Source organism: Gobio gobio (genome assembly GCF_949357685.1).
Source record: "Gobio gobio genome assembly, chromosome: 3".
In the NCBI taxonomy this organism is placed as follows: Eukaryota; Metazoa; Chordata; class Actinopteri; order Cypriniformes; family Gobionidae; genus Gobio; species Gobio gobio.
Genome location: NC_137099.1, coordinates 57,390,915 through 57,406,367, shown reverse-complemented (window position 1 = coordinate 57,406,367; position 15,453 = coordinate 57,390,915). Strand labels below are relative to the sequence as shown.

Here is a 15,453-nt window from a genome sequence, read left to right as displayed (position 1 = left end):
TGCTGTGAGGCATTTATACGTGTCTGTGCTATGACATCTATATTTGTACATTTTCGTCTGTGAGAACATCAAAGTCCCAAAACACAATGTCATAATGTTTGTCTGGAAGCTGTGATGAAACAAAGAACATGAAAGCAAGATCCTTTAGAATCAGAGTCACTGCAGAATAACGCCAGTTCGCACGTGTGTGTGTGTGTGTGTGTTTGGGTAGTGTGTGTGGATGCATGTATCGATGCATGTACAGATCCAAGGGCTCTATGTGTGTAAGCACACATGTACATATTTGAACATGAACATGATCAACATGCTCCTGGAAACTCAATGTTTCTCTTATTTTCAGTCTCTCTCATTCACTTTCAGTGGCTCATTCTGGACCATGACCTCAAGTGTGACTCTGAGCCATTTTGTACAAAAGAAAAGCATTTCAAAACAAACGTCCTGGTAAAACACTAAAGTAGACTAGTGTGATCAACAGTGCACATTTTCTTCATATTTTATTTAAAATGATTATTGAACTCAAATGACAGAACAAAACTTTTTTTCTCTTCTTATTTCATTTCTTCTTCTACTTTTTTTTACTTTCTAACTGAACCTACTGACAATAACATGTTAAAAATAATAGTCATATAAAAATGTGTGTTTATTATATTGGTATATATTTTTTATTACAACAGTATATTATTATTACTAATATTATCAACGTCATTATTGCTATTACTTATCTATTCACATCAGACATCTTCGTCTCAGGTATAGAAAGACTGTGTCTCTGTATCATTTGTCATTTTCTCTCTCTCTCTCCTGATTAATTATTATTATTATAATTCGCTCTTTTTCTTCTTGTCATTAAACTCTCGAACACAATCTGCAGAACATACCACAGGTAAAAGTAATCAATATCACAAGAAGTGTGTATTTATTATATCTGCATACAATATACAATACAACAATGTATTATTCTTATTATTAACATACTAATCATATGCTTTGTTATCATATATTGAAAGGCTGTGAAATATCTTTTGCACTACACATTCTATGCTTGTTCGTATGTTTGGCTTTGGTTTTTGTATATTTCTGCTCCTTTTGTCTACCCTTACTATGTTATGTCATGTCTTTGGTCATTTTCAATAAAAACAAAAAGATGAATGTATGATCTTACTTCAGTTTCTCCAGTTTACAGTGAGGATCCTTCAGTCCATCAGAGAGCAGCTTCACACCTTTATCTCTTATTATATTCACAGTCAGATCCAGTTCTCTGAGGTGTGAGTTTGATCTCAGAGCTGAAGTCAGAGCAGCACAACCTTCATCTGTGATCTCACACCTCCACAACCTGCAGAACAACGACACACACTTTAATCTCTCAGTTCAGCAGGAACTACACAACCACAGAGAGACTGAGATATCAAACACTAAATCTGTGTGGGTTTAATGCTTTTATTACTCTTGTTGACTTTTGCTTTATTGTGTTTTAATGTAAATTACGATCTGAAAAAAATATATTAATCCCTTTTGTAGATTTTTTGTTGAATATTCGATCTGTAATTAATATTAGAAAAATAAAACTATTATTCTAATTTTACTGTTGCTTTGCTGGCCGTAAATGCAGTAAATCCCTGATAAATCCCACTAAAACTCTCAGTTATGACTAAATCCACTGGGTGGCGCTGTGGAGCGCATTAATAAGAGGATTGGATTTGATCACAATGTCGTCGCCTCACGATGTTTGGAATTACTCAGATGACAATTATCCATCCATCCATCCATCCATCCATCATTCTATCTATCCATCCATCCATCCATCGTTCTATCTATCCATCCATCATTCTTTCCAGCGCAGGTCCATTAAATAATATTAACAGACGCAACTTTTGATATCTTGTATATATCGTGTTTAAATCTGAAAACTGCAAAAAGCAAGGAAATTGTCAGACATTCATTTAGCGCATGTTCACAGGAATACAACTGAAAAACAGCACTGGTTCTCTCAATACTGAGAAATCTCTTCAGATGATTCAGTGAGAGAGAGAGCAGTCCAAACTCATTGAAGTGGATTCAGGCCGTTCTGCAAACGCTTTTGACCCATTCATAATTTAGAACATAATTTAAGCGTCAAAATGTGCAGTTACAAAGTTTAACTTCTTGAACCTAATGCTGTTAAGCTGATTGTTGTTGAATATAAATTTTTTTTCTTGAATATTCACATGAACAACAATTTCTCGTCACTATAGCGACAGCAGACCCCAGTTAATATCTGAAAAACATAAAGCACTGCTCATTTCTACTGTATATTTATTCTATTGTATTTATCTGTGCTTGTAATTTGTTTGTTTTCTATGCAGATTCAGTTCCTACAAAATCACAGTTATTCAAGAACGATTCATTCTTTTCAAATAGAGCTATTCAAATAATGGTGAAATTGTTTTTATATCGCAATATATATCGCAGAAAAACTAAATATCGCAATGTACGTTTTTTCCAATATCGTGCAGCCCTAATACTGATCCAAGTGTGACTTTTGTTTAAAAAAAAAATATCAGGCCAAGTTAATATTACCATTGACAACAAAGAACAGAGAAGCACATCAGTACCACACACACACACACACACACACACACACACACACACACACACACACACACACACACACACACACACACACACACACACACACACGATGATTGTCCTCAGACTTACTGAGCTGATCTGGAAGCTTCAACCACAGGCAAGAGCTTCTGAAGAACTTCATCCGGTGTCATGTGGTTCTGGCCTTTATTTCTGCTTATGTATTTCTCTAACTTAAACTCATCCAAACACTCTGAGGTTAATAAAACAAAGACGACAGCTGACCACTGTGACGAGGACAATCTGGTGCTTGAAAGACCTCCAGATCTGAGACACTCCTGGATTTCATTCACGAGAGAGTGATCTCCCAGTTCATTTAAAGAGTGGAACAGATTGATGGATTTCTCTGGTGAGGAATTCATTCTTATTCTCGTTTTAATGTATTCAACAGTTTTTCTTTTGCTGTATGAGATTTTTCTAACATGTGTCAGAAGTGTTTTCAGGAGCTTCTGATTGGACTCCCGTGAGAGACCCAGAAGGAACCGCAGGAAAAGGTCCAGATGTCCATTTCTACTCTGCAGAGCCTCATCCACGGCTCTCTGATGCAGGTCAGATATCGTGTGACATGTGAACTCGTGTGCATGTTTTGAGGTGAGGTTTTCATTGAGCACATCCCTCTTGTCCAGCAGGAATGAAAGCAGCACATAAAGAGCCGCCAGATGCTCCTGAATGCTCAGATGAACAAAGCAGAAGACTTTCCCCTGATACAAGCCCAACTCCTCTCTGAAGATCTGAGTGCAGAGTCCTGAGTACACGGATGCTTCTGTCTCATCAATGCCACACTCTCTCAGGTCTTCCTCATAGAAGATCAGGTTGCCTTTCACAAGCTGATGGAAGGCCAGTTTCCCCAGTTTGAGGATCATGTCTTCATCCTTCACTTTCTTCCCATAGTCCTCATGTTTGATGTTGGACTGAATGATCAGGAAGTGTGTGTACATTTGAGTTAGAGTCTTGGGTATCTCTCCTTTCCATGATCTCCTCAACATCTTCTCTAGAACAGTGGCTGAGATCCAGCAGAACACTGGGATGTGGCACATGATGAAGAGGCTCCTTGATGACTTCAGGTGTGAGATGATTTTATGAGCCAGACTCTGATCACTGATTCTCCTCATGAAGTATTCCTCCTTCTGTGGCTCATTGAAGCCTCGTACCTCAGTCACTCGATGGACACACTCAGACGGGACGAGATCAGCAGCTGCTGGTCTGGAGGTGATCCAGATGAGAGCTGAGGGAAGCAGATTCCCCGCAATGAGGTTCGTTAGCAGCACGTCCACTGAAGCTGATTCAGAGATATTACACAGTTTCACATTAAAGTCCAGAGACAGGCGACACTCATCCAGACCATCAAAAACAAAGACAACTGTATATTCATCACTGAATGGTTTCATTTCTTTGGTTTCAGGGAAAAAAACCTGCAGAAGATCTGAAAGACTGAGTGTTTTGTCCTTCATTAGGTTGAGCTCTCTGAAAGGAAGTGGAAATATGAGCTGGACGTCTTGATTCTCTTTCCCTTCAGCCCAGTCCAGGATGAACTTCTGCACAGAGACTGTTTTCCCAATGCCAGCGACTCCCTTTGTCAGCACAGTTCTGATGGGTTTGTCTTGTCCAGGTAAAGGTCTAAAGATGTCAGTGCATTTGATCGGCGTGTCCTCTGTTGCTGCTCCCCTTGATTGAGTCTCAATCTGTCTCACCTCATGCTCATTATTGATGTCTCCACAATCACTCTCTGTGATGTAGAGCTCTGTGTAGATCTCATTCAGCAGTGTTGGGTTTCCCTGCTTTGCTGTTCCCTCATACAGACACTCAAACTTCTTCCTCACATTTGATCTAAATGTTTTGAGGGCTTTGGCTTTTTGATGGTCACTGCTGTTAGATAAAAAAGGGAAAATAAATAATACATACATTGTATCAGGATATTGTATTTTGTCAGGATCCTGCTGTGTAAAGCTAGTGTTATACTTTCCGCATGCACGAGGATCCACTAGGGTCCACGTGACGTAAAAATCGTCATCGAGAGGGTGGCTCCTATTTTTTGTGACCGCGTGTACTTGTCACTAGGCTACAAAAGCACCAACTGCGCATGCGCTGGAAAACAACATGGACTTCGAATTTGAAGAGAGGCTGTGTGAAGAAATCCGTCGCTACCCGCATCTCTACATCCCGTCGTTAAAACAATATAAAAACAGTCAGATGTGCAATAATTCGTAGAGTGAAATTGGAAGTGTGTGGAAGTGTAAACGGCAATCTACTGCACGTGTGGAACACATCCGCTAGTGTTGGGCGGTATACCGGTTCATACCGAATACCGGTATTTATTTTTGTTATGATATGAATTTTGATGATACCGTAATACCGGTATATGTCGCTTTACCAACGTTCGGAACGCGGCGCAGAGCGTTACTGTTCGAGGGGTCCCGTTTCACTGTTGCACTGAAGTGAGGACACAACAGAGATCACATCACAGCCTATGGTAAGTCCCAAATCACCCCCTAAACCCTCATTCACTATTCCCTACGTTATCCACTTATATTGTTCACTTGAAAAAGTGAATGAAAACGAGTGAGTGAATTCGTTCAGCCGTTGTGTGTACATCAGCTGTACACTCGTTATAGCGGTGCATTGTGGGATTGAATGAGTACACTCAATAACGTCCACTTTGGTTACGGACACCACTACAAATTGCTGTCCCCTCAAATAGTGCCCTATTTATTATTTGTTATAGGGGGCGATTTCGGATTCAGCCCTTGATTACAGCGGATAATAAGAGAGAGAGAGCGGTTTCTGCGCGGAGTGCCGTGATGAGATTAACGTTCTCCACATGGATCATATTATAGCACATATATAGACCGGAGCGAGCGTGTTTAAGTTTTTCCTGGAGCTATTTCATATAACGTTACTCTAGTGCTGTAAACATGAACCAGCAGCGTGTATGCACACATATTTCATCACGTCTTTAAAGGTCCCATTTTTCGTGTTTTTTTGAAGCTTTGATTGTGTTTACAGTGTGCAATATAACATGTGTTCATGTTTCATGTGTAAAAAAACACAGTATTTTTCACACAATTTACTTATCTGTATACCGCTGTTTTCACTGTCCTCAAAACGGCCTGAGAATTTCCTCGTTCTATGAAGTCCCTCCTTCAGAAATACGTAACGAGTTCTGATTGTGCCAGCGGTTCCCGTGTTGTGATTCGACAGCAGCTTAGCGCACGTTGCCCGGAAAGGTCACACCTCTTACCATAACGGGGAGATGAACGCGCTCAAACTACAGCCCCTGAAGGCCAAACAACGGTGATTTGACTATGGGATGAAAATAACAGCGTCTGAACGACATGGCGACAAACGCAACCGAACGCAACACTTCCTCTTCTCCACGAGGGAGCAACAAGACCACGCCCCCTTTTTCGCGTATTCTTGTGGGCGGAGGTTAGTCAACAAACTCTTCTACTGACGTAATTAAAGCAGGATGTACAGGGATGTAGTCCAAACCAGCTGTTCGCTGTAGGCTTTGAAAGGGAACTTCTGTTAAATAAAATATCTCGCTTGGCATTGAACTTTGAGCTTTATAATTTTACAGGTATTATTTATGCTCTAACAGCAACATTACACACTAACTAAAGTTTGAAAAATGGGATCACGAAGAACAGGACCTTTAAATGAAATGTAACATTATGCAAAGGACACTGAACTGTACGTCTGATCACAACCGCGATGACACGATGGGTTATTCTGCTGCACAGAAGACGATGAAGTAAGTTAATAAATAGACTGGCAATTGAAAGAAGAATGGGCAAAAATGTAACTGCTTTATTCTTTCTGTGTTAAACTGACATGTGTCGTTTGTTCAGAGACTGACGTGCTCTTAAATACTGAAAATATCCTTAGAACGTTTAAATGTTCTTCCGCGTTTCTCCCTCACTTCATTCCCTCAACTTTTTTATCTCTCCATGGTCATATTTTAATATTCATGTGTCTGTAATGAGTGTGTTGCAGGTCTGTGTTTTATTGGTTGTTGTCTCCCCACAGCATCATTTTGTGGGGCTTTGTAAACCTGTATTAATTCTAGTGTGGAATTTTTCTATTCACTCATCATGACAGTAAAATAGGGCATTCTAGTCAATCTACTGCAGCATTTCCTCTCTCAATTAGTAGAAAATGTGGTTAACACTCGGTCATGCATAGGGGAAAAAAAATAGTCATATACCGCAAAACCGATATAATTTTGAAAAATACCATGATATACATTTTTGGTCATACCACCCAGCAGTAACATCGACCGAGCGGACCCCAGCATACACTTTCAGTAGTAAAAATACAAGTACTCTGCGTCTTTGCTGTCCATGTACGCGTCCGAACTATATAAGTATATATAAGTATAACCGAGGCTTAAGTCTCTTTGGATAAATGTCAAATGAATACAATTAAATATAAACATGTATAAACAATAAAGGTTTAGTAAAGCACTTTGCCGAAACCCATGATCAGTAAGCTTAAGTGAAGGATCCATTGACCGATCACTCCTCATGTAAAATCCCCAGAGTTAATTTAACACTGCTCAGAGAACATTTGGTCCCACTCTACAGAGTGTTAAAGTAACACTGAATCAGTGTTAAAGTTAATGAGATAATTGAGAGATTAATTAAGTGATGATTGGCCATTAGTGATGAAAACCTGATGATAATGAGTAGAATCACTGAAGGAAAGAGAAAAAGAAAAACACAAGAACTACGACTGACTATAAAAAAGACATTAAATCTCTGAAGATCTCAGCAGAGGAGGATTAAACAACTCCACAAACAGCATTACCAGCTTCACACATTACTAACCAGACTGACTTTATTTCTGTCAGACGTCTCTTATTGAGAATTAACAAATGTTTTGTTTGATTTTGTTGTGAAAATTGTTAGTTTTTAATGTGACCATCATGGTGATCAGTGTTTTCTTTAGTTGGGCAGTTTGATGACTTTTTAACATTAGTGTTTCTCTGGCTGCTGTAACTGAGTTTGCTATAGCAAGAGTAAACACAATCAGATGCTGTCTGCTGCTCGATGATGAGAATATGATCATTGTATAATGATTTAATTCATTGATTTTATGACTGAGTATGAGCAATATACTATTCACTTTTTTTTATTGTGATTTTAGAAAAGATCCAACACTGTTTTAATCAGAAAAGCTGAATAAGTTTTGCAACCGATTGTACACTAATCGTTTCTAACTCCTACGAGATGAACTCACACACAGACATCAAGAATCTGCCTATGAATCTCAACAATGGTGACATGCTTCATGCCACAATGCATTCTGGGAGCCATAGATGAGTTTTGCATGATGCACCCAGAATGCATTGTGGCATGAAGCATGTCACCATTGTTGAGATTCATAGGCAGATTCTTGATCTCTGTGTGTGAGTAAAACTCGCAGGAGTTAGAAGTGCTTATTGTGTGATATGTTATTAAACCGCAGTACAAATCTTACGTAAATATTTTTTGATAATTGTTTAGTTTCTCTGATGATAACATTGCTGGATCTTCTGCCCTAGAATCACAATGCTCCTATAATCAATGACTTTCAGGGGATCAGCAAATAAGGCACTATATGATGATAACAACTGTATCATAAACAACAAGCGTCAAGATTTTCTTGCCATTTTCACCGTAACGAACAGTTACAGCAGCCAGAGAAAAACTTATGTTGGCAAGTCAAGGGTCAAGAGCCCAATTAAAGCAAACACTAATCACAATAATAGTAACTTCAAACAACTTTAATTTTCAATAAAACATCAACATCTAAACCTCAATAAGAGCTTCTGTAGTCATCTGATAAAAATAAAGTCTGTCTGGTTAGTAATGTGTGAAGCTGGTAATGCTGTTTGTGGAGTTGTTTAATCCTCCTCTGCTGAGATCTTCAGAGATTGAATGTCTTTTTAATAGTCAGTCGTAGTTCTTGTGTTTTTCTTTTTCTCTTTCCTTCAGTGATTCTACTCATTATCATCAGGTGTTCACCACTAATGGTCAATTATCACTTAATTAATCTCTTAATTATCTCATTAACTTTAACACTGATTCAGTGTTACTTTAACACTCTGTAGAGTGGGACCAAATGTTCTCTGAGCAGTGTTAATTTAACTCTGGGGATTTTACTGTGCATGGACACACAGCTGGGCTCTAAAGGATTCGGTCTGTGCATTGAGATAAACACAAGTGAATGTAATTCACACTCTTAAAGGGATAGTTCACCCAAATATGAAAATTACCCCATGATTTACTCACCCTCAAGCCATCCTAGGTGTATATAACATTCTTCTTTCAGACGAACACAATCTGAGTTAAGCCGCGTTTCCACCGCAGGAACTTTACCCCGGAACCAGGAACTTTGGGGGGGAACTCGGTGTGTTTCGACCGCAGGAACCAGGGTCTAAATGAAGTTCCGGGTAAATATTTCCCCCTCCAAACGGCCCTGCTTGCGAGGTGGGACTTTTCAAAAGTTCCCGAACTTTCGGGGGTGGGACTTGGGCGCTGAACATGCTGATTGGTTGAGCTCTCGCAGCTATTTTTTTTTCCACCGCCATATTTACAAGTCTTTTGCGAGGTGAGTTCCGTGGGTTTTGCGTTCAGTAAATATTTTTTTTTGCAACAATGGAGTTCAACAAAAAATTTGACCGATGGACCGACGACGAGGTTCAGGCTTTATTGAGCATATATGCGGAGGAGGACATCCAGCGGGAACTGGAAACGGCGACCCGCAATGAAAAGGTATAACTGAAGATATCGACTCGGTTCCAGTCACACTGGAAAACAGCGCAGAGAGAAGTTGAAGAAATTAGACAAGATTACAAGAAATTAAAGGATCATAACAACCGGAGCGGTTCCGACCGCCTGGACGCGTTGCTGGGACACAGACCGTCCTTTTCTAGGGCAGCGGTAACGAAAGACTCGGCTAGTGCGTTGTTGGAAACCATCCAGGAATCCGAGTGGGTTGAAGGTAAGTTAAATATATCATCTTGGTATCATCTATTAAACTCGTTGCAGTGTTTAAACACGTTGCAGTAACTTTTTTCAACGTGCTTTTCCAGGTGTAACGAGTGGCCCTGATGAATCGCAGGCAACGGAGACCAGCGTGTTTTCCCCCGCGGTCACCAGTACGTTATAAAGCTGACAAAAATGTGTATATATTTAAAAACTGATGTGTAATCCTTAATGGTTTTGTTGTTTTTAATTGTAAACTTAAATTGCCCATGATAAAAATTGCACACTGGGCATTGTTCAAGCTGGGCAAACAATTGTTCATTATTTGTAGTGAAAACACTTTAAATAATTAATTGATGGTTTCTATTGTTTCATGGTTGCCTTGTGTATTAATTTCCATGTGTTTCTGTGCAATTTTTCTACTTAGAGAAAAGGAAAAGGGACTGTGACTTTCTTGATGCACTGAGGGACATGGAGGATGATGCTAACCCTGCAGCATGGACAAGAACTGACCAATATATGCAGCTGTTACTGGATGGCCAGGCCGAGGAGAGATGAGGAGGCAAGATTTGGCATTCCACCAGTCAGAAGCGGAAGAAAGCTGATGGCAGCAGAGGGACTTTCAGACCGGGTTTCTGTCTGTTCTTGGACAGTTTGTCCAGTTGTTCAAGAAGTAGCCACAATGACCAGCCGCTTGAATGAAGCATTTGCACTACCACATTTGTACTTTATATATTGTACGTGTTGGCACAGCTCTTGGACAGGTTATTGAAAAATACACTTTTTTTATATTGTTGTTTTCACATTTTATATTTTCATTTTATTGTTCTAGTAATTTTTTTGTCTTTGCACACTTTTATTTTAATTTTGTAAGAACTAATCTGTCTAAAATAAAGTAAAATGTGTAAAATGTCACTGTGTCTTTAATTTCCACATTCTAACTATATAACCACATTCTAATTGTATTCATATAGTGTAGGAAGCAAATAAAAGGGCTGCTGCTCGCAAGTCTTTCTGAATATGCACATAAACATATCTAGAAAACCCAAATATTATATTTTTAAATGTATAACTATGTGAATGTAGTATAATAACTTATAACCACAACTTAAGTGAAGCCATAAGTGTGGTCTTACTTCATTTCAAATTTGAGGAAGAAGTCTCTAATATTATGCATTTAATGAAGCATATTGTAATACTAGTCATGTGATTTTTTTTTTTTTTGTGAATGTTAAGAGATGTTATTGTGATAAAAAATAAAATACTTGCAGTCTAGTACCTAATCTTTCAACTGCTTAATTCAGTCTATTGTTTTCATTCAATTAACTTTTCACACATCTGTCATGAATGACTGAAACCTCATTATCCTTTTATAGAAAATGTTTTGTTTTGGAATTGAGCTATTACAACACATTCAGATTTTGGATTGCCCATCATCCCATTTTGCATTAAAATGGTCAAACCAGGTGAAAGTGCACGTTTAAATAAGCAGTGTTGGTAATGTGTGTACATATAATCAGCAAAAGCAGCGCTGCTTGCATCACCTACACTTGTTATTGTTGCAGACAGTATCGCGCAAAAGTGATTCATGTCCGTCGGTGACTGGGAGGAGCAGTCGCGCGCATTCCCACGTCACCGGACTAATTTGCCTAATCTCCCCGGTACTTTAGACCGCGGTGGAAACGCAGATTGTAGCAGGTCTGGGGGAGAAAAAGTTCCTGGGAAAAAAGTTCCTGGTACAAATAGTTCCGGGTAATTTCGGTGGAAACGCGGCTTTACATTGATAAATATCCTGTAGGGCTGGGACGGTTACCGCATTACCGCAATACCGCGGTCACGTGACGCCTACCGCGGTCTGAGATCGTCGCCGCCATCACCGCAAAAAAAAAACAAACAAAAAAAACATTGGCCTGCATATGTGTGAACGTTGTGTCTAATTCCATGGATTCATTGATTCTAATGTCATGGATTGTGTCTAATAACATGTGTGTCTTATATGGATTCAAGGTTTTCTAAATAAAACTTCATCAAAAGATGGAGCAAATCCGACCTTTCGCGAGTTGGGAAGCGCAATGTTCCATTATAACATTCCATTTGTACCTGTGTAATGTCTTGTAGCCTATAATTTGAATTTAATTTTACTAAAGCATAAAATACAGGCGCATAAGCAGGACCTCAGTTTTTTAATTGCACGTGCTTAACACAGTTTTCTCACATGGTTGCGTAGCCGACAATAGCGGGTAGGGAGATAGAAGTCATGAAAGCAGAAACAGAACGCACCGCCCGGGCCATGGGTTTGTGTCGAACGCTGACTGATTTCTCCCATAGCTGGCAAAAAAAAAAACAACGGCTTCAGAAAGAACAAACTGAGCTGGACCTGCCTCAGCACTCCTTAGTACTGGTAAGTTTTAACTCTCTTCCAACTCTGTTTGGGAAAGATTGACTACAAATAAGCTGGGCCTGCGAAATTTCATTCAATATAATCAATAAATAATCTATTGTAGGCAATTAAATATAAGTAGGCTTTGTGATTCTGAAATTCCAATTTCATTAAAAGGCTATAGAAAAAGATATCTGTCTGGCAAGCTTACAGGCACAGTAGTGTGCGACACTTTGTTAAATTAAATAGCCTTCGTTAAATATTTGAACCACTGAGACAAAAGCGCACACAAGATATATAAATTAATATGAATTTGTAAAAATATGTAATATAAATATAAATAATAAGTAATATACAATCACGGTAGTGTGAGCAGCGACACTTTGTTAAATTAAATAGCCTTCGTTATATAGCACCACTGAGACAAAAGCGCACACAAGATAGGCATATAGCCTATATATACATTAATATAAATATGTAAAAATAGGCCTAATATAATATAATAATATATGTAAAAATTATTTATGTAATATAAATATATATGTATATATATATATATATATATATATATGTATATATATATATATATATATATATATATATATATATATATATATATATATATATATATATATATATATATATATATTAGAGATGCAACAATACAGTTACTCCACGGTTCAATACATACCATACAATACAACCGTTTAATACGGTTTTTACCCACGGTTTTTGGTTCGGTTCGGTTCTGATGGCTTGTCACATCAGTTTTTTGTTATTCTATTCTTAGGCGACAGGAACCGCAAGAGGTTAAAGAGAAAAAAGACTATTTTTTATTGCAATACTCTTTCTTTATTTTACTTAAAAGAATTGAAAAACCTTACTTAAAACTTAAAACTTTAAACTTTACTTAAAAAAACCCTTGTACACATTCCTAGTGTATTGGATAATATAAAATAAATATATATAAAGTTTTACACTGGCAGCTCAGAGTATGAAATTGTAAGTATGAAATTGAATGAATGAATGTAAAAATAAAACACTACATAGACTTCACTATAAAATATACACTGATTCTAGCTACTGTAGCCTAGTAGTTTTTCAGTCAAGAGCAGTGAGTGAAAAAATAAATGTAAAATAAACATGTTCCTTATTATGTTCAATTGCCTGCGCTGGTGTGTGCGTGTGCGGCTGAACCGCGGGAATTTCTTGCTTTTCAACCGTGGTAAGAAAAAATCCATAACGTCCCAGCCCTAATATCCTGGCTCTTCTAAGCTTTATAATGGCAGTGAATGGGGCTCGAGATTCTGAAGCTCCAAATAGTGCATCCATCCATTATAAAAGTAATCATACGGCTCCAGTGGGTTAATAAAGGCCTTCTGAGTCTGAAGTGAAGCGATGCATTTGTGTGAGAAAAATAGTAAGAAAAGTGGTTTAGTAAAGCACTTACCTAAACCCATGACCAGTGTGTCCACTAAAGTAAATGGGACGATCCATTGACCGGTCACTCTTCATGGACACACAGCTGGGCTCTAACGGATTCGGTCTGTGCATTGAGATAAACACAAGTGAATGTAATTCACAGTCTAAAAGGGATAGTTCACCCAAATATGAAAATCACCCCATGCACCCTCAATCCATCCTAGGTGTATATGACTTTCTTCTTTCAGACGAATATAATCTGAGTTACATTAATAAATATCCTGGCTCTTCTAAGCTTTATAATGGCAGTGAATGGGGGTCGAGATTCTGAAGCCCCAAATAGTGCATCCATCCATTATAAAAGTAATCCATACGGCTCCAGTGGGTTAATAAAGGCCTTCTGAGTCTGAAGTTAAGCGATGCATTTGTGTGAGAAAAATATCCATATTTAAAACGTTATAAACTAAAATAACTAGCTTCCGACAGACGGTCTATGCATCGATTTACGGCGGAAGAGTGACCTCTGACCCAACGAGTTAGATATTGACCAACGCGGAAGTGCAGAGGATAGAGCAAAACAAAACACCGGATTTTCTCTCTTTTGTTGTTGTATTAACATTAAAGGGATATTTCACTCAAAACTGAAAATTCTGTCATCGAGAAATGAATACAGGTTTGAAACAATATTAGAGTGAGTAAATAATGACATAATTTTATAGGTGAACTGTCCCTTTAAGGACCGCGTGTTCACTATAGGCTGCGCTGCTGTCATTTTAAGACCTCTACACATCTAATATACAGACACGATTGCGATTTTACTTTCACTTTAGACATAACCGACTGTGTTTATGTTAACCTTGTGTGTATTTGACAGTATTAACGCAGTAAGACGACTACTTAGTTCCCTTTCAGTCGGTCACGTTCGACGTACGTCGGAACTGACCGACGAATTGGGATCTGTTTTCAGAGACCGACCTACTTCGAGTAATTAAAAACGAGCCAATAAACATTGGCATGCGATCACGCATTCCACGCACCGCCCCGCGTTGCGGGTATAAATAAGGAAGTGGAAGTGCCGCATACCGCTTTCAACTTCGGAGCCGAGCATTGCAGTAATCTGTGTGTTCCTACGAAGAGTTTTTCTACAACGAGTCGAGAGAAGATCCTTACCTGCTTCCAGTGTTCCAGTGTTGGTGTGACGGTGCCCTGCAGCGGTGGTCGCGACCAGGAAGAAAAGGACGAACAGCTGTTCTCACGGCTTGCTGGGTTTTTTTTCTCTGAGTGCTCACAGCGGGCTTGCACTTTTGAACTGCTGTGAGCCGCGGCCATTTCCCCTGCGTGCCTCACTGCCTCGGCACTGACGGAGCGGTTTTCTCTCTCTCTCTATCACTAAAAGAGCAACACGGTTTGACCCTGCGTCATTTTCATGATGTCATTCAAACCGTGTGTTTCTGGATGCCGTCGATTTCTGTCCCCAGTTGACGGACACGATCGCTGTCTCTCGTGTTTGGGCGTTCAGCACGCAGAGGCGGCTTTCGTGGATGACTCATGTTCGCACTGCGCGAACATGACCATCGCAGTGCTACGGTCTAGGCTCCAATACCTGAAAAGGGGCGGAGTCCCATTGCGTATCCCCCGATCTAGTGGTCCTCCCGCTGCAAAGCAGAGGGCTGCTACTTTGGCTGATGCCTTTGGTGGAGATCTGAGGGTGACGGTCAGGGCACCCCCGCCCAGTCAACAGGCTGCTCGGGCCCCTCCCCCCTCCGCTGCGCCGGCGCAGTTCCCGGAAGATCGCGATGGTCTTTCCCATGGGGGGCCACCCGTTTCTTTCGGGGCTCCAACTGAGGATATGTTGTCGATAGCTGCATCGGGGGACGAGCTAATGGACTCTGGAGATGAGGATTCGGCTGCGTTGCCCCCTTCGGGTGTGGCACCGTTGCCCGAGTCTGATCCAGAGCTCACGGCTATGCTTTCCCGGGCTGCCGCGAGTGTCGGGCTCGAGTGGAACCCTCCACCGTGTCCCGAACCCTCGCGGCTGGACGATTGGTATCTCGGGAC

General features: G+C 39.7%; 1 protein-coding gene across 1 annotated transcript in view; it reads right to left on the bottom strand.

Annotated features, from left to right (window-relative positions):
- LOC307123939 (NACHT, LRR and PYD domains-containing protein 12-like) overlaps positions 1-15,453 on the bottom strand; it is a 61,233-nt gene that overhangs the window by 39,113 nt on the left and 6,667 nt on the right. The window contains exons 2-4 of the mRNA XM_079812804.1: positions 13,424-13,519; positions 2,698-4,491; positions 1,163-1,333 (exon numbers count right to left, since the gene is read on the bottom strand). Coding sequence (XP_079668930.1) covers positions 1,163-1,333; positions 2,698-4,491; positions 13,424-13,519 — 2,061 coding nt within the window. The remainder of the gene's footprint in view (positions 1-1,162; positions 1,334-2,697; positions 4,492-13,423; positions 13,520-15,453) is intronic.